We start from the raw sequence: 19,890 nt of genomic DNA on the forward strand, positions 1-19,890 counted from the left end.
ACTAAGATTAAATTATTTGGAGATATATTACCTCTTTCAGGAAATCCATTGTGGTTTCTTTTAGGTCTGAACCAAGAGGACTATTGCTTATTTTCTTAGTAATCTTATGGAATAAGTAAGTATTGTATAATCTGCTAAGAAAATCATGACCCAAAATAGTCATAAAGTTTTGACTCCAAATCCAGATCCATGAGGGGCCTAACATCCAGCCTAGGAATGAACTGGGGCTAGGTGAGGCTAGACCATACAGGGCTATTTCTTGATGGATACTGGCCTTATTCTGGATAAATATTCCTAGGAACAACAGGAAGAGAAATCCCAGACAGGCCTTAGAGAGGTTAAGAAATAACATAACATTTTCTGAGGTGGTCACGTCACTTTAGCATTTCCATATAATAAAGAGTCTAAAATGAACACAAGGAACAGTCAACACTAAAAGGGTAATGTAACATAATAAATAAGCTACATAAATTTCATAAACTTTGCTTCAATGTCATAAAATTGGCTTCGTAGCTGCTAAAAGCTCATATTTCTGGTCTTAAAATGGTAACATTAATGATAATGTGGGGAGAAGAGAAGAATCTGAAACTACTTGTGGAAAATGAGTGTTGGGCCAAAAGTTTCTTGGTGGATGAAAATGAGTCTTTTTATGAGATTCTTATTCATTGGGTTCAGAACTAAAGTTGAGGGAGTTTTGAATAGCTTAAGTCTGATGCCCTGAAAATATTTGGCTCTAGCTTATCCTTCCCAAGATCTTACTTAGTAACTTGTTTGTACACTACAACGGAAAAGTCAGAGCTGTACCAAATCTTCCCAAACAGTTTTTATTTTAGGTACATTTCAGTTTCCCTAAATTTTCGATTCATTTGCCTTACATGGAAGTAAGAAGAAAAGAGTCATGTCCTTTTTAAAAATAATAGGATTATTAAACTATAGATGAAGAGAATGCTGTGGATATGGTTTACTTGGATATTGGCAGAGCTTTTGGTAAGGTATCTACTGCTATTTTTGTAGAGAAGATGGAAGAGTTTAGATTATAATGCAGCCAGATGGATTCCAAATTGGGTGAATGGCTGGTCTCAGAAAATAGAAATTAATGCTTCAATCTCAATGGCAGGAGGTCCCTAATGGAGCACCCCAGGGGCTAGGCAATTGAACATTTTTTTTTTAAAGCAATCGGGGTTAAGTAACTTGCTCAAGGTTACATGGCCAGTTATTTCTGGGTGTGGTGCTAAGTATCTGAGCCCGGATTTGTTCCAGGTCATCCCAACACTGGGGCTGGTGCTCTTACTCACTGAGCCACCTGGCCGCCCCTAAGCAATTGGGGTTAAGTAACTCGCTCAAGGATACACAGCCAGGTGTTTCTGGGTGGGTGCTAAGTGTCTGAGCCTGGATTCGATCTCCAGGTCATCCTGACACTGGAGCCGGTGTTCTTACTCACTGTGCTACCTGGCTGCCCCAATTGAACATTTTTGTCAGTGACCTGGATAAAGGCATCAATGGCACATTCATCAAACTTACAGATGACCCAAAGCTGGGAAGGATCACTAACACTGTCAAAGATGGCTCAATTTGAAAAGGATGATAACAGGTTAGAGCACTGGGCTGAATCTATTAAGATGCAATTCAATAGAGATAAATGTAAAGTCTTGTGCTGGGAGTGGCATAAATAGGCAGTGGGTTTTCAGAAAAAAAAAAAAAAACAAACCTGAGGGTTTTAGCAGACTGCAAGCTTGAGTCAGTAGTGTGATGTGGTAGCCAAAATGCCTACTGTGATCTTGGGCTACGCTGATGGGCACAGCCTTCACAAATGGGGAAGTAAGAGCCCCACTGTACTCTGCCCTCATCTGAATTCACTGGGAGTGTTATGTTCAGGTCTAGGCATCATTACTTAAGGACACTGCAGAGCTAAGGAATGTCCAGAGGAGGGCAATTGGGATGGTAAGGCCACGGAGCCCACATCAGATGAGACTCAGTACCCAGAAGTAACTGAGCACATTCAGCCTGAAGGAGCCTCAAAGGGAAGATGATAGGTATCTTCAAGAATTTGAAGGACAGTCACACGGAGCAGGGACTAATCTTGTTCTTTTAAGAACCATTGGGAAGACTGAGGAGCAATAGGTAGAAATTGTAGAGGTCAGTTTCAGGCCCAGGGTCAAGAAAAACTTCCTAAAACTAGAGCTGGTCAGGACCATCTAGAGGGGTGGTGGGCTCCCCCTCTTTGGGGGTCTTGAAGCAGAAGCTGAATGACTGGGTGCAGTGGGGCCTGCTTTCATGAATGGGCCTGCTGAGGGATGTCTCTTCTACCCAACGATTCTGTGATTGTACATCAAACCCCTCTTCTGGGAACTCCTATGGGACTTGGTGATTCTTGGAATAGGACTCCATGTATTTTACTATTTATCTAGATGGCTAGTTAGCATAATGTATAGAGAGCTGGACTCAGGGGTCAGGAAGAGCTGAGATCAAATCCTGCCTCACAAAAATATTAGCTGTGACCCTGGCCAAGTCACCAAGCTTCTCTCAAGCCTCAATTTCCTCATCTGTAAAACAGGGATAATAACACCTAACTCAGAGGGTTGTTGTGAGGTTCAAATGAGATAACAGATGTAAAGTACCTTGCAAACCTCAAAGTGCTATATATATATATATATATTTCTTTTTAAAGCAATCAGGGTTAAGTAACTTGCTCAAGGTTACATGGCCAGTTATTTCTGGCTGTGGTGCTGAGTGTCTGAGCCCAGATTTTTCCCCAGGTCATCCTGACACTGGAGTAGGTGCTCTTACTCGCTGAGCCACCTGGCCGCCCCTAAGCAACTGGGGTTAAGTAACTTGCTCAAGGTTACACAGCCAGGTGTTTCTGGGTGGGTGCTAAGTGTCTGAGCCCGGAATTCCATCTCCAGGTCACCCCGACACTGGAGCCGGTGTTCTTACTCGCTGTGCTACCTGGCCGCCCCCATAGTGCTATATTAATGCTAGCTATTATTAAACTTATTATCCATATGTCTTTTTACTCCATATGGACAGTTATACTGAAAGTAGGGACAATGTCATACGATGTTTCTTTCTCTCTATATGCTCATGTAATGGGGAGATTCAACTAACATCTATTAAATACGATGAAACTTTATTATTAATAAAAATGTTTTCATTAAGGCTTACATAGTGCCTCCCCCATTACAGCCCTGAAAAGTAGGCAGTAAATGCAGATGACCAGGCATTTGGACAGTTTCCCTTTATAAGATATGTAAAAGAGATATGTAAAATACCTGTAAAATAATCATGTCTGGCCGGTACTGTTTCCGAAGTCCCATGTCGAACATTAAAAACTTCAACATTTTAAATGCATCCTCTTCACTCATATGAAGGAGCAAAACACCTGCCACAAAGCTCAGACCCTGGCAATATCCGACTTCCTGGTCTAGAAGTGAATAGGCCTTCAGAATATTATAGAGTGACAGCTGCCCAGCTCCCAGCTGCGCCGAAAAGTACGGATGTGTTGGAAATGTACGTCCTGTAGAAACAAATTCTATCAGTCATGACTTACAGAAGCCAGAAAGTTAGTATTTTATCAGGTTAAGAAAATGGAGACTTTTAAATTTGTAGCTCAAAATCTTGTGGAAATGAATGCTGAAAATTAAAATAAATAAATAAATAATATATTAAGAAAAGAAAAGAAAATAGAGACTTTTAAGTCAGCTTTTTGCACCATTTGTACTTAAGAAACAAGGCAAACATCTGTGTATCCTGTTGGTACTGAGTCCTATGTGGTGGTGTCTTTTTAAACCAAATAAAAAATCAGTTGTTTTCACTGCTTGTTGTTTTTTAAATTTGTTACTCAGGTTAAAATAATTAAAACTATCTCTGGTAGGTTATCTCAACCTAAATATAAAACAAAGATTTTCCTTTCCCTCCACTGTAGCCACTCTTCCTTCAGGCATTAATCTTTATAACAATCTTTAACCCAAACAAAGTTAACTTTATTAGCTTCACCTAGATGGCTAACACAGAGATCTAATCAGCTTTTCAGCAGAATGGATCCATCTTTTAGACTCTGCTTTCAAGTTCCTACAGCAACAAGCCTCTTTTGCTACTAGTTCCTCCACAAAAGGGTTCTGAAATGCTTTGAATAGCAGGTATTTTCTTCTCAACAAAACATGCACAGCTTTGTAAGACAGGAAAAAATGTCCCAATACTCGGATTATTTTCAGCCAAGGCCAGTATTCAAATGAAGATTAAATATTTCTTTTGTAGTGGCCTGCTTGTTAAATAGGACCCCACCCTTTTCCCCTAGGAATGTGGCTCTAAGGCTCTAAGGTTTCCAGATACCATAAGAGGGCTTGTGCTAGAAAACAGATGGTGAGGGCTGACTTCACTGGTAGTGCTTATCCAGGGAGACAAGTTTGAATTAGAGATTTGATTTCCTGCTTCCTAGATTGGTGGAGGCTGGGGCAAGTCTATTCTAGGCCCACTTTCATCTCTGGACATCTGACATGAACAGTTTACTTCTCTTACTTACAAGGATAAAAGGAATTACAACTGGTTTAAGATAGCATTTAACCAATTCTGACTGATTTATTTATATTTAAATTAACATGATTACAGTTGTCTCTAAACCAGTTTCCATGCCTCTGGTTCAACTCAGCCCAGTCCTCTTTTTTCTTAAGTGTTTCTTCTTAGAGACTTTCTAATTAGCCAAGTCCCATCAGTGGATAATTTCCCTCCCCACCCTACTGCCATCCCCCACCCTTAAGTAAGGTAAGGTAGTCTGCTCAGGCCCTTTCCTCAGTTCTTTGCCACTGCCACTATCCAAAGAGACTCAGGCTAACCAGGCATTCCTGCTTTCCTGGAAATACAAAGATAGGACAGGGCAATCCCAAATGGACTCACCTAGAGGGAGAAATGCACATTCTACATAAGATAATCAGGAAAGGGGTCTTGGATACTGTGGGAGGGGAATCAACCAGTTCACAACAACTTGTCTGAGTCTTCTGGCAGAATCCCACATAATTCCCCAAGAGTGTCTCCAAGTTCTTGTCTTAGTTTAGACAAGTTTAGACATCAGACACTAGAGATAGCTCTCCTTCAGAGCTAACCACTCTGCAGCAGCCAATGAGAACACAGCTTATCTGTGTTAACTTGTGAATTATTCTTATTCTGTTATATACTGGAGCACACTTGCTTTTTCAGTCTACTCAAGTTTTATTAGCTGGATCCACTAAGTATGATCAGATGGCAGGTATGGCTTTTGTTGAATACACAACAATAACCATTACAAGTAGCACAAAGCCCTTTAGATATCATCTCATTTGAAGTTCAAGGACATCCCTGGGTAGAAGGTACTATTATCATTCCCATTTTACAGATGAGGTCACTGAGAATGAGAGAAGTTAAGTGAGTTTGCCAGGGTCATAATAGCTAGTACCGTGTTTCCCTGATAATAAGACACTGTCTTATTAATTTTTTTGGAAAGAAAAACACCAGAGGGCTTATTTTCAGGGGAGGGCTTATGTTGTCCTGCCTCAGCTCTCCTCTGCGGCACTGCTCTCAATGACGCCAGCAAGCAAATCACTGGGGAAGAACAGGATGACACGCTCACTGCTACAGCTCTGATTGGATGCAGCTCGGAGCGTGGCGTGCGTTTCACGGTGGGGGGGGAACGACGGTGCATACAGAGGGTACTGTAATGTAGCGTGTAGCGCAGGGGATCACCTTCACTACAGTAGCAATCTCAATAGGGCTTATTTTCGGGGGAGGGCTTATTTTAGAGGAATCTTACACAGAAAGGGGAGGGCTTATTTTCGGGATAGGTCTTATTATCAGGGAAACATGGTAACTGTCCAAACATTATTTGAGGTCTGAGTCTATATACAACGCCCAATATGGCTTACCTGCTCTCTTAGATTTCTATGTCCCCGAGGCTTAAGGACCTTTCCCTTATGTCATTCTTTTTTATTACTTATACCATGTCTCCCAATTTGCTGACAAACCAGCCGCACCATTTTCTAAATTATCACTTTGCACATGTCTTCCTTTTGGAAACGTCCTTGCTTGAAAACCATCATTGGCTTTCTTTTGCCTAAGAGAACCTTCCTTCCTATTTGGCTCTTAGACAAACTGTCCCCAACCATAAACAATTCACAGTGTCACAACTCACTCTGTCCTTTTCCCTTGCTGCTTACTTAAGGCTGGCCCTTCCTTCAAGGCCCAATTCAATTTCTATATCCATCTACAAAGCAGTCTCCAATTACTTCATCTCCCTGATGATCCCTCCATTCCTCCTCTGAACCATGGCTAAATTTACTGCCTATAATAGGCCACTTATGGCTTATTATATGCTCCTTGGCATTACTCTCATTTTTGTGTTTGTTTTTATTTTGTCTTTTTCTTATTGTACATGGCTAGTCTCCAACTACACCAGAAGCTCCTTATGGGCACGCATTACTATACCTTTGTATCTTTAGTACCTAGAACAGTCCCTACAAGTAGGCACCTCAAACATTTGTTAATAACAATGACAAGGACAAGCTGCAATATTTCCATTAAGGGCACTGTCCAATTTCCAAGCAGTCTAAAATGACACTGGTGCTTCTTTCCATTGTTGGGAGTGTGTCAAGGCAAAGATAATTCTTAAGGTAGAAATTGTTAGATACTAGGCGCAATGTTTGGGAGTAGTTGGGATGGATCTGCTACCAGTTCAACAGAAGACTTTGGAATAAATCAAAAGGAAATGTAACAGAAATCTGGAAGCATCAAATACACACAGCACCCCCCCCCCATTGTAATTGCGACAAATGAGCATGAATAAGGGGGAAGCATAAATTAGGGAATCAGGACTGGATCTGGACTTTTGACTTCATTGGTACATAGAAATGCAAGCTGGCACCTTCTCTAATAATGATGGAATATTAAAAAATAATTTAAATGAAATGACCTATCTTGGGTACACACAGCCAATGAAGAAAACACTGATAGATGTGGTCTGCAATACCTCAGTACAGAATGTTGGATATGGTGTCAGACACAGCTGCTGTTTCAATTGCTTTAATAACTTTCTGTTGTTGTTAGAAAGATTCTAGAGGGGGAGAATAGATGCTGGGAAATGACCATGGTATTAAAAAATATATACTTTCAAGAATATATCAGAATTAGGCTGAAAGTGTTGCTCAGTATAATCTGTAGAAAACTTGCTTTAATGAATAGATAAAGATGGTCTATAATTAACAGTCCACAGCTTTCATGCAAATTGGGTACATGGGATCATAGGTTTAGAGCTAGAAGGTACACCAGAAGCCACTGAGTCCAACTCCTTCACTTTAAGAAGACAAGAGGCCCAACTAGGTGGCACAGGATAAAAAGCACTGGGCATTGAGTAAGAAGATTTGAATTCAAATTTGGCTTCAGACATTCATTAGCTGTGTGACCCTGGACAAGTCATTTAATCTCTGTCTGCCTCTGTTTCCTCACCTGTAAGAGGACAATAATAGCACCTCACCTCTTACCCCCCAGGCTGTTGTAAGGACCAAAAAAGATATTTGTAAATCACTTAGTACAGTTCCCAGCATATATAACAGGTATTTAATTAATGCTTGTTTCTTTCTTTAAAAGTTATTCAAGGGGCGGCTAGGTGGTGCAGTGAATAGAGCACCGGCCCTGGATTCAGATCTGGCCTCAGACACTTAACACAAAAAATAGCTGTGTGACCTTGGGCAAGTCACTTAACTCCAACTGCCCTCCAAAAAGCAAAAAAAAAAGTTACTCAACAAGCATTTTTTAAAGCACTTAATATGTATATGGAATTGTTAAGTGACTTGCCCAAGGTTACACAGGGAATAAGTGGTCAAGATGGGGTCTGAACCCAGATTCTTTGATTTTAGAGTCACTGAGTGTCCTTCTGATGGGGGAGGGGATCCCAATAGGTTCAACACGAATTCTGATCTCATCCAAGACCAGAAAACCTGCAATATTGTCTGGAAAGAATTCAAGGTCTCAGGCTTAATTGGAGTGAGAGTTGTAGAAGTTTATTGTTATGCTTCCATGAGAAGCAGGCAAGAGTCCTTTAGGGGACCTGCAAGTGAGAGGGATACATGCTTTTACCTTTAAAGGGTAGGGCTGCCATTGTCAGGGCTGACCAGATGGGAGTGGCCTCAGTGCATAGACAAAGGTCAGAGCTGACCAAGAGGAGCATGTGAATAGATAGTTTAGATAAGATTTGGGCCAGGTCGTTAAGGAGACAAAAGGCAAGGATAAAGGAGGGTGTGGGCCACGCCCAGAAGAAATGAAGACATTAAGTAAGAACAAAGGGGTCACAGGGTGTTGCCTAGGTGGAGTGTGGGATAGGGAGAAGGGGAAGATCTCAAGGGTGGGAAAGGACAAATTGCACTTACAACTTTACAAAACAAAGTGCAGTTACCAAGTCACAGACTGGTTTTACAAGTTGGTTTCACAAATTGATCTAGACCCCAGGTACCCCATCACTTCTTCACTCTACCACATGCAATGGAGACAGTCAGAAAAGATTTTGTCAACATTAAGTGTATTACTGTAAATATTCCCTATAAATATTAATATTTATTCATATTATTTTAAATATTTGCTATATATAGTTAATATTTATATTATCACAGAACAGTATGATTAGCTTATTGAATACCAATCCTTTAATACCCAATTCAAGTGTCACCTTCCCAAGAATCCTTCCCTGATGCCCAAGGTCAGCAATGATCTTTCCCCTTAGAGTTCATGTAGTACTCTCTCCTCTCTTTTCCTTTCTCCTCTCTCCACTCACGGTGCCATATTATCTGCTTGTATTTCATCCCCATATTAGATTATAAACTCCATTAGTCAAGGAGTGCATCTTATTTAAATTGTTTACCTTCTACAGCATAAGGCTCTGCATAGAGCAGACTTAGTGAATATTTGAGTGAATTAATTAACTGAATTACAGAATTTTTGAATCACAAAAAAGTGATCTAACTCATTAACATTACAGAAGAAGAAAATGTCCCAGAAAGATTAACTTCCCCAAAGTAACAGAGTAAATCAATAACAAAAACATAACCAAAGCTCAAAAAAACTCAACCCAAAGTGCTTTCCATTAAAAGCAATATAGAAGGATACATTATCCCAGAATCTCTTCTGATTATTACAAATTCCAAATTAATAGAATCAAAACAATGAGATTAATTTTTAAAAGAATATTCCTAATATTCTATTCTTTTTCTCCTTACATTTTAACTTTTTAACTCCTACAATTAAAAAAACAAAAAAGTTGGGAAAAGTGCTGTAATATTTTACAGATGTTACCATGGATCCAACAGTAAACATATTTAAGCTTACATTACTTAACTAAAATGAAAACTTCCCCTTTTTAATTCTATTTTTTTAAAATATCAAATATTCTTTTCAACATCATGATTCAGGCAGTTTGTGTCTACTCAGAGCCAAATTTTCTGAGAACAGTTTCACCTTAGCCTACTGAGACATTTTCTTTTTCTGTCAACTTCTAATGTTAAATCAGTCAGCAGATAAGGAATAGGGGCTCTGAAACATGAAAGGCCAATTCATTTTCTGAGTCAGAATTCTCTTTTCATTTCTGATGTGAAAGAGAGTTTAAGCGGTTCTATCATTTCAGTATCAGCACACAAAAGTGTTAGCTGAGCCTGAGAAGCTCTTGACGTGAAAATTTAAAAACAAAACACTCTGCTTAAAACCCAAGTCTTAGCAATGTTAAGTACAACCTAAAATTACAGATTTCCTAGTTATTCTACTTACCTCACAGGAGTACAGTATGGGAAGGGCTTGTTAGACCATAAAAGTGATGTACAAATGTGAGCTGTTACATTGAGATAACATATACTTATCAAAAAAGTAGCACAATAACAAAAATAATCAGTTTTGTAGCATCGCATAGTTTTTGTATTTTATTTTAGAGGAGTAAGAAAATGCAACTAATTTCTGTATTCAATTTCAAACTCCACATAGAGATTGAAAATGAGGTTTCAAATGAACTTTTAAAACTCACTAGAAATTTTAATTCCACCCACTAAATTTCACATGACTTGGGATTTCCAGTCTGTAAAACAATTGAGGGCTCATGTGGTTTACACTAAGAAAAAAAAAAACCATTTTAATCTGGTTTCATTGAAAGGTCTATGAACCTCCAACTTTTATCTGGTTCAGAACTTCAAATAACTTTTACAACATAAGCTAAAGAATCAGCCTGTACCCAAATGTTCTTGTACAATAAATCCAACAAACCAAATTCCTGGCTTCACAGATAGTCAACAGTAGGTTCCTAAGGGGCAAAGCTTTCCCTCAAAGCTCCCCAGTTGGTTAAAAGTCCAATTCCCAACACAGTCATAAAAAGAGGCTGGCTCAGCTTTGTTTCTGCTAGAATCCAAAGAACCCCTACTTACAATCCATTCCTGGTGAATAATGGAAGGGCCCCAATGCCTCTCTTTGAACTGAATTTGAAATGGCTTTTCTGATTCACTTTGGAAGGAGAATGACTCTGCTAATTATGTTCTTCTTAGAAAATGTTAGAATCTGTTTATATTTCTTTCTTTTGCCTTTTGGAGGGCAATTGGGGTTAAGCAACTTGCCCAAGGTTACATGCTAGTGTGTGTGTGTGTGTGTGTGTGTGAAGTGTGTGTGTGTGTGTGTGTGTGTGTGTGTGTGTGTGTGTGTGTGTGTGAAGTGTCTGAGGCCTGAACCGAACTTGGATCCTCCTGACTCTGGGGCTGGTGCTTTACTCACTGCACCACCTCGCGGCCCCATCTGTTTATATTTCTAATGAATTGAAAAGCTGAGGACAGGCAGATTGCTGAAGTGTGCTAGGTAAACAGCAGGAAGGATCCTGAGAATTTGGGTTTTTTTAAGTCACTGAGGACAATCCGAATAAAATGGAAGAGTTGACTGTTTAATTATCCACACAATCTAATTAAGTAACTTTACAAAAAGAAACAGGAAATCTAACTCTTTAAATTAAATTTAAATGGAAAGAAAATACATTTTATAAAAACTAATATATGAGTGGTGGGGTAAATAAATGTACAAATGGCTTTGTTCTGCCTGATGCCTCCTCACCACACTGCAGCGACCCTAGCTCCTCTAAGTACGGAAAAAGTCAAATGCAAGCTCTAACAGGTCCTGCCAACCTAAAAAGGCTGTGAGGATGGGTTTAGTAATAGAACAGGTCTCTTTGTCCAAGGACCAATCTTACTGCTACAAAGTAAGCTTTTTTTTTTAACCACAGAAACTCCTGAAGGCAGGACTGTGATTGGCATGCCTGGAGGGAGTATTGCTTAAGTCAGTTGAAATTAATCTGGTCATATGGCAGAAGCAAGGATGGAGACTGGAATTCTGATGTTGTTGGTATAGGAAACTCCATCACCCTACACAAGTTGGCACAGTCTTTAGAGAAGTTGCCTAGAACTTGGTCTTCAGAGTTTCCTAGAGTCTCGAGAGGTTATGTGACCACCCAGGGTCACAAAGGCCAGTATGGATCAGAGGCTGCCCTTGAAGTTGGCGTTCCTGACTTCAAGACCTATTGTACCACACTGTATCTCATGGGAGTATCATGAGTGTGTAAAGACAGAACTCTTGGCCTTTTTACTCCTTGTTAGTAACTCATAGCACGCTGATGATCAGCAAAGTTTGGTTTTCTTTCTGATATTTTTGCTCAGATTTCATGAAAAGTTTCTTGAGTGGCGCTCTCAACTCAATGGGAAAAGCTGCTAAAAGTACACAACACTTCTGTAAACATGCCTTTCTTCTCTAAGGGCACACTTGCTACAGCAAAAGCACACCAACTCTCCAAGAAGAATTCTTAAAAATTTTTTGGGGGGAAGGGGGCCAGAAGAATTTCTGACATGCTAGAAGGAAAACTAGTTGAAACTTGCAAAACATCCTACAACTAACTGTTCAGGAGGCTTGCCTGCATCTTTAAACTAGGTTCTCCTTTACTGTAGTATAAATTACGGAAATGTCTCTTATTTTATCTTATTTTTTAATCACACTGAGTTTTGCCCTCAGATAGAAAACAAGGCTGGGTGAGATGACTAAGTAATACTCTGAATTGGTTGCAAAGTAGTCTGGAAATGAAACTTGGTATGATAATTATTATTACATACAGAAAACCCCAATGCTATTCTTTTTAAAAAGAGATGTGGTGATTTTTCTGCCCTGTGCAGAGGAGTAAGAGTTTGTCAGAATGGAGAAACAGTTGGAAAGACAGGCAGGGAGATTATTGAGACGTACTGCAAGAAGCCTGAGACCCAAGTGGGTTTTTGAGTGGCTTTGAGCCTCCCTCCCCCAAATCTAAGTTATGCTGGGGAAGGTTGCTATCATCTGGAGGTTGATTGAGAAAGCAGTTCCTTCTCATTTCCCATTTCTGAGGCAAGCCTCGCACTAACTCTGGAGTCTCCAAAGCCTCCCTCCTTTAAAAATATTTATAGCATGCTTCTGCCTCAATCTTGGAATAGGCCCAACACATATTCCTTCTTAACTGCTCCCCCCACCCCCATACTCATTCACTCTGCTCCGACTGTTTTTGCTACTGCTGAAATGAGAAGTATTTTACCCCTTGAAATGTGTGCAATTTACAAGACTGCACAACCCAGAATACCTTTAAAATACACCTGCCCCTTACAAAGGGGACCCAAGAACTAGATGACCCCTAACACTCCTATTTCTGAATCTATGATACTTGGATGACAAATTCCTCTTGTGCCAGGATAATCTTATGTACTAATGTTCACAGTAAGATGGGGTTTGTTTAGACAGAAATATATCCACAACGTCATGGATTTAGAGTTGAAAGGGACTTTAGAGACCATCTAGTAGTAGTAGCAGTAGTAACTAGCATTTATATAGTGCCCCATATCCCCCTATACCGACTAGTATCTCTAACTGGACACTAAGAGTGTCCAAGGTCACATCTGAACTCAGGTCTTCCTTATTCTGGATGTGGTACTCTACCCACTGATTCATTTAGCTGCCCTCATTTGAGAGGCCAGATAGTTTAAGGGATATTCTCATGACCACATGGGATAAGTAACAAAGGTAGGAGTTGAACCCAGGCCCCCAGACTCTAAAGCTGGTCCACTGCACCACACTACACTGGCTTCCTAGTAGAGGACCAAATTATCTTGTCTGTGCCTTTCCTCTGTCCTACTGACAAAAAAGACCTTGGGCTCCTAAGTATTTGGGAGAGGGGTTCTTTATCCTTTTTTTGGTATCATGGACTCCTGCTCAGCATAAAATACATAGGATTACAGAGGAAACCAATTATACTAAAATACAATCATTGGGGCGGCCAGGTGGCGCAGTGAGTAAGAGCACCGGCCCCTGAGTTGGGAGACCCAGGATTGGTTCCTGCCTCAGATACCTTAACACCCACACAAAATAACTGGTCATGTAACCTTGAGCAAGTTACTTAACCCCAATTGCTTAAAAAAAAATAAAATACAATCATCAACCTTTTTTTTAAGTTTGTGAACCCCAGGTTAAGAATCTCTTATCTTGAGGCAGTTAGGTGGCACAGTGAATAGAGCACTGGCCCTGGAGTCAGGAGAACCTGAATTCAAATCCAACCTCAGACACTTGATACTTAACTAGCTATGTGACCTTGGGGAAGTCACTTAACCCCAAATGCCCTGCCTTCCCCCTTCTAAAAAGAAAAAAAATAAACAGTAATTTCTCCATTAAAAAAAAAAAGAATCTGTCTCTAGGGGATAGGTACAACAAGTCTACTAGCCTATTCATGCACCCCTCCTAAGGTATACTAACTAGCTATGTGACCCTGGGCAAATGACTTCAGCTTTCTGCGTCTCTTTTTCATCTGGAAAAAATAGAGAGGGTCATGCTTAAAAAATCTCTACGGTTACTTTCTAGTTTCAAAAGTCTCTGATTCCATGATGTTCCTCAATTACTCAGTGTGGTCCTGGGGCTGCATGAAGAAAAGGCTGCTGCTTATACATCATTGTGCACAAAGAAATGAGAAGAAAAAAGAGGGTATCAAAAGACAGTCTTCTTAGGCAAGTTTACTAATAAACCGTGGGAAGATTTCACCCCTTTTACAGGAGAGAAGACTGAGGTCCAGAAGAGAATTGGCCTGTTTAATGTCTTACTGCATCTATACAGTTAAAGCTTCATCCTCTACTTAAAAATAAAAAATAAATGAAAATACCCCAGAACTTTCGATTGAGTGACAAATCTGCCCCTTCTCTAACACCTCATGGTTACTTAATGTTTAAGTAATCCTTTACTCATTTAATCACAAGCTCTACCATTCATCACCCATCCCTCACTTCCTAAGCGGCTCCTAAGGTTCTCTCCTCTGACTTCTCTTTTTACTCTCTATTCTTACACTTGGTGATTTCATTTGCTCTCTTGAATTTAACGAGCACCTTTTATTCAGATAGCCATCTCTCCCCTAAACACTAGGCCCCATATCCCCCTATACTGACTAGGTATCTCCAACTGGACATTCTATCAGTACTCTAACTCAGCATGCCCCAATCTGAACTCGTCATCTTCCCCCTTCTCTGGTACTGCCCAAACCTGCCCCTCCCTTCCAACTTCCCCATTTCTGGAGAGGACGCCACTATCTTGCCAGTCACCCAGGTTCTTGACCTCAGAGACATCCTTGACTCTTCCTTATACCCCATCATATGGGGAGTACAAGTACGCTGCAGTATATTTCCAGTGGTACCTTCCATTCAACAAGTATCGTTAAAGGTTATCACCAAGGAAATGTAGGGTCAGGAAAGTAAGTGGGCTGACCTCATGGGCAGGGTAAGGGAAAATGGATAGATGGCCAGAATATTCCACAAAGGCCTATGAAGTATAGAAAAGTCTATAAAGATGAGGTTCTTACCCTTGGGGACCATGAACCCCCAAGAATCCACAAACCTGGACAGGAAAAAAATTACATCTTTATTTTCACTAACCTCAAATTGAAACTTAGCATCTTCAATTATGAATGTAACCAATATAAAATGATTCTGAGAAAGGGCCTAAAAGCTTCACCAGACTGCCAAAGGGGTCGATGACACAAAAAAGGTTAAGAACAGTGGCCTGGAGGAAAGGCCAATGGAACTTTGCATCTTCCACAAAGAATCTATGAAAGAATATAAATCAGAAGAGTGCAGGATGAGAGGTCATGGATGGGTTTCAAGCATCACTGAGGGAGAGTGTAAACACCCCCATTCAAGTAACCGTAGAGCTGCTGAATTTTGAAGTATAAAAAAAGGCCAATAGAGTAAATTAAAAAATGAAAATGCATATGGGAATATTTCCTAATACTGTGGTGTAGTGGACAGAGAGCTGACTTTGAGATCAGGGAGACCTGAGTTCAACACTTGCCTTAGATGTTTACTAACTGTGCAATCAATCCTCAACAAGGCACTTCACCTGTCTGCCTCAGTCTCCTCATCTATAAAATGGGGATAATAATAGCACCCACCTCTGAGGTATTGTGAGAATGAAACAAGGGGAGGTATATAAAGTGCTTTGCAAACCTTTAAAGTGCCATATTAATGCTACCTATTATTATTATTATTATTTTCAGTCTTTAAAAAAATCTAAGATTCATTCCCTTGTGAGACTATAACAAATTATCATTTGAATTGTCATGATGAGGCTGCCAAATGATCATTATTTTTGATGATATGGTCTCAACCACAGGAAAGACAATGGCACACATTTACAACAATTCTCTCAGTTGAGAGCACAACTGATCTCTAAAATGGCCGAATCCCAAAATGGACAAATAGCCTTATTAAAAAGCAAACCATCGCCTGACAAAGCCTAGGTATTAATCCCTTTCTGTCTTTTTGCCTTTAAGAAAGTTTGATTCCTCATCTGGTCTCACCCCAGAACCCTAGGTTTTCAACAACAAGATGAAATACAAAACAAAGCTGTTTTCTTGGATTATTAAAAATAGCTCCTTCTGTTACTCCAAGTTCACAACACTTGGCTCTTTGTGTTGGGGCCAAATGCGGCAAACCACCAACCAGGAAAGGAGTGAAGAAAACAATTTCTGCTCTTTTATATTTCAGTCAATTTAACAGCTCCCAGCAGATTCCTTCCTTTGGGAATAGCTCAAATACTCATCTATGGCCAGGTGGGGCCTTCCTTCTGTTTTGTCACCCAAGAGGAGATAAGAAAACTCTCTTTTCTTTCAAAGCTGGACTGGAATCCCTTTGCTGCCAAACCCTGGGCAGGTTTTATGTACTTGGTCAGAATATATTACGTTTCAAGTGGGAAGCACAAATCAATAGTCCATTGACATCCACCACAGTGGATCCTTCATCCAAAATATGCCTTTAAACTAAAGAGATACTCTTTCCTTTCAGGAATATTTTCTCAGCCATGCTTACAGAGTGTTAACACTATTTCCCCATTAGGATTAAAACGAATGTGGCACAATGGACACGGTGCTCAAATGATCAGCTGAAGTTTCCCTATTTTGGTCCTACTCCCAACTCAATCACTGACTTGTCTCTAGGACCCCGGGTAGCACATTTAGCCAATGCCTCCATTCTCTCAGTTTGTAAAATGAAAATAGCTGCTTGGAACCAATTTCAAAAAGATACTGAGGACTTTTTAAAAAGTAGTACAAAAAAAAATACTGGAAAACACACTGACTATAAAATCATAAAATGAAGGAAGCATTTAAAATGGGGCTCAGATGAAGAGGAGAGGGCCTTCAAATCTTCTTGGGGTGCTGCTTCTGAACTTGGGGAGACCATTCTGGAGCTGCAGGACTACTGGTCATCTCTTCTCTACTGCTGTGATGCCCATTTCCCATAGGAACTGCCAGTGAGACTGATGCTGATGTAGCAAGTAACTGGTGAGTCTAGGCTAAGGAGTCAAGAAAAGTCAGAAAAACTATGTGTAATTTGAACCCGGAGTACAGAAATTAAGAGGTGGAGGAGTAAGGAGATGAAGCGTAAAACCAGCAAGGATAAGGGGACCTCAGTCCATTCTAATGGCATGGGTAGCATTGCGAGGCTTGGATTGGGGTTGAGGTCTTCAGCCAGCTGGCTGGGTCCTTCACAAGGGAAAGACTATCCCTGCCTAGCCAAGGTGGAGGCTGCAGTTGCAAAATGGATATTGCAGTAAAAATGGGTTTGTGAGCTGCCAGGTGATTATGGGGATGGTTGTACAGCAAAGCCATCAGAGCTGGAGGTTTGGGCTGAGGGGAGAATAGGGAGCTCAGCCAGCTGCTCAGAACCTTCTCCAGCCCAGGCCTGAAGCTATAGGGTAGATGGTTGGCCAGGTGGCCATCTGTTAAAACAGAGAGCATCCCTCCCAGTTAGGCGTGGTCAGAGCGGGGAGGGAACTGTTTCTGGTCAGAAATCATTCCAGATGACTACATTTTGAGGAGGGCTATGGCAGTGGGGAGTAAACAGGGCTAAGAACCCTTACCACCCCCCTCCACAATTACTAGGATAAAACACCATCAAAAACACTACTGAATGTTGACCAAATGGTATTACAGTTTATCTAGGTTTAAGCAAGAAATTTTTTTTTTTTTTTGCAAAAACCATTTATCATGAAGGCCAATTTCAGAAAGCAAAGCCAGCTACCCCAAAGGGAGAAATAAAAAGCCTGAACACACAAAATAGATTAACTTCATCGACCAAGAATGGGTTTCACAGGACTCTGAGTCACTGGTGGCTGTGCAGTTTATCTCCTGACGAGTTTTCTGAGGCTCTGGCAGGGAGGGGGACGCAAGAGCACCAATTCCAGTTCTGTGGAATGCTTCTTTCTGCTTTAGCTCTTCACTGATGGGAAATTTTCTCAAAATGACACCTAGAGGAGATCTCTTAGGAAACCAGATTAAATGACTGGTTTGGGGGATGTGTAACAGTGTTATAGAAAATCAACAATATTGTTGGGAGGAGAAAGATTTTTTTGGGGGGGAAGGCTCGGTTTAGAGAAGGTTTTGGTAAATGAACCCCCACCTGGGTGAGAAGGTTTAAGAACAGGTAGGACATCATCTTCACAATAATGTGCTCTGGGAGAAATATGCTGAGCAAGCTTAGTTTAAATGGGGGAGGCAAAGTATGGCACATATAGAAGAGATAGGGATGAAGCCTGCAGAGATAAATGGAGGAACCTTATTCGTGAAAACTGAAAGATGCTTTTAGATAGTCTCAAAAGGCATTAGGGAGCATCCTTAAAGGAAGGTCAGAACCAGGGGATTTGGGAGAGACTGCAAGACTTGACTGGGGAGGAGTGGGGAAAAGCCAGGTGTCTGGGAAGGAAGCTCCAGCTATCAGAGACCGATGGCTGGAACAGGGACTTTCAGGAGTAGGTCAAGGGACTTAGCAAACAATAGAGCAAAGGGGGTTATGAAACAAAACAGGCTGAATCGCAGGCCTGCCCAGATCACATGCCAACTGGAGGAAAGGCTGCTGTCAGTCACAGCTGCGACTCTCAGTGGCTTCTAATAACTGGAAAACAAACACTTCCCAGATGGGATACACACAGTTATGAGAACTGATAAACTCTGTCACTATTTAGTCAACTCACTGCAGTTTTTTTTTCTCCTCCTCCTCCTCCCCTTCAAGGGAAAGTAATTAAATATGTGTAAGACCCAAGAATAACTATGGAAAAAAGGAGGTATATTGAAATGAAATATTGAAATAAAATATCTGAATTAAAGGGAAATACATTCCCTCTCTCTTTCCTATTTATCTTAAAAAATGTAGAAACTTGCTGTACTCACTCCTTTTCAGTCTCTTATTCTCAATAGAGCTCTTGCTTCATTTCACATGAGAGGGACATGATGTCATGTGCCCTGTTGCTCATCACACTAACAAACACAAGTTATTGCCAATTCACGGAATCTTCCTTTTTCCTAACGGTTAGTGGGCCACGCTGATGTCAACTTCGCATCATTTGCTTTGGGCTGCCATCGAGCAGAACCACCATCCACCAATGCCAGTGCTCCACTCATATCAAAAATTTCAAAATGAAAATTCTGGGAACAAAATTAGTGCCTCATAACGATATGATTGAGTCAGATTCCAAGTTCTGCTTTTACATATGGGGGGGGAGCAGTTTGGAAACTCCTGGGGTTTACTATCACTTAGGAATTGTCCCTAGTCACTAGATGCTGATAGGAGACTGGCATTTAAACGTAGGCCTGCCTATGGTGGAGACCATCTACCACCACCCACCACCAAAGGGCTTGCAACAGTTACTAAGAATAGGTGCTTTGGGTGGCTGCTTTTTCTCTGGACATTATTCCAATAGCCAAGGCTATTTCAAGGACCACCTGGTAGTATGGAGTGACTACTGGACATCCCATGGAAAAGGCGGCAACTGATATGGGAGTTTTGCTAATTCAATTCAACAAGCATTTGTTAATCCTTTGTTTCCTTCAAGACTTATTAATTCAAGCATCATCTTCTACATAAAGTTTTTCCTCATCCTCTGATTGCCGGTGCCATCCCTCCAAAAAACAACTTTTTATCTACTTTGCCCAGTCTGTATAAATACATACGCACATAGTCTTCCCCAAAAGAATTTAAGGTCCTTGAAGGCAGGGATTTCTTTTTATCTTGTGTCCCAAGCACCTAACCATGCTTGTCAAAAGGAAGCACTTTCAAATGCATACTGACTGTGTGTTAAGCAGCTAAGCATCCCAGTGGATCCAGCAACAGATCTGGAAGCAGGAAGACCGAGCAAGTCACTTTACCTTTGTCTGACTGCTTCCTCATCTAGAAAATGGGGACAATAATAGGGCCTACCTCCCAGGGCAGTTGTGAGGATCAGAAATGAGGTCTACTAATACTCCTCCTCTTCCTCCACTGATTCCTCCTCCTCCTCCATCCTGTGTAGGGCATCAGTCCTGCACTCAAGGAGCTTAGA

The 19,890-nt window shown here is 40.8% G+C and overlaps 1 protein-coding gene across 12 annotated transcripts in view; it reads right to left on the reverse strand.

Annotated features, from left to right (window-relative positions):
• Positions 1 to 19,890, reverse strand: part of TBC1D1 (TBC1 domain family member 1) — a 318,238-nt gene that overhangs the window by 39,121 nt on the left and 259,227 nt on the right. For 9 of the 12 annotated variants that reach the window (XM_069068580.1, XM_069068572.1, XM_069068589.1 and 6 more), the window contains one exon: positions 3,270 to 3,514. In XM_069068580.1, coding sequence (XP_068924681.1) covers positions 3,270 to 3,514 — 245 coding nt within the window. Of the gene's footprint in view, positions 1 to 3,269; positions 3,515 to 3,993; positions 4,244 to 4,890; positions 5,030 to 19,769; positions 19,792 to 19,890 lie in introns of those variants that run through there. The other 3 variants (XM_069068619.1, XM_069068615.1, XM_069068614.1) reach the window with 3 other exon arrangements.

This window comes from Petaurus breviceps, unplaced genomic scaffold (genome assembly GCF_028583685.1).
Source record: "Petaurus breviceps papuanus isolate PSGF00001 unplaced genomic scaffold, PetGlider_PUasm1.0 140, whole genome shotgun sequence".
In the NCBI taxonomy this organism is placed as follows: domain Eukaryota; kingdom Metazoa; phylum Chordata; class Mammalia; order Diprotodontia; family Petauridae; genus Petaurus; species Petaurus breviceps.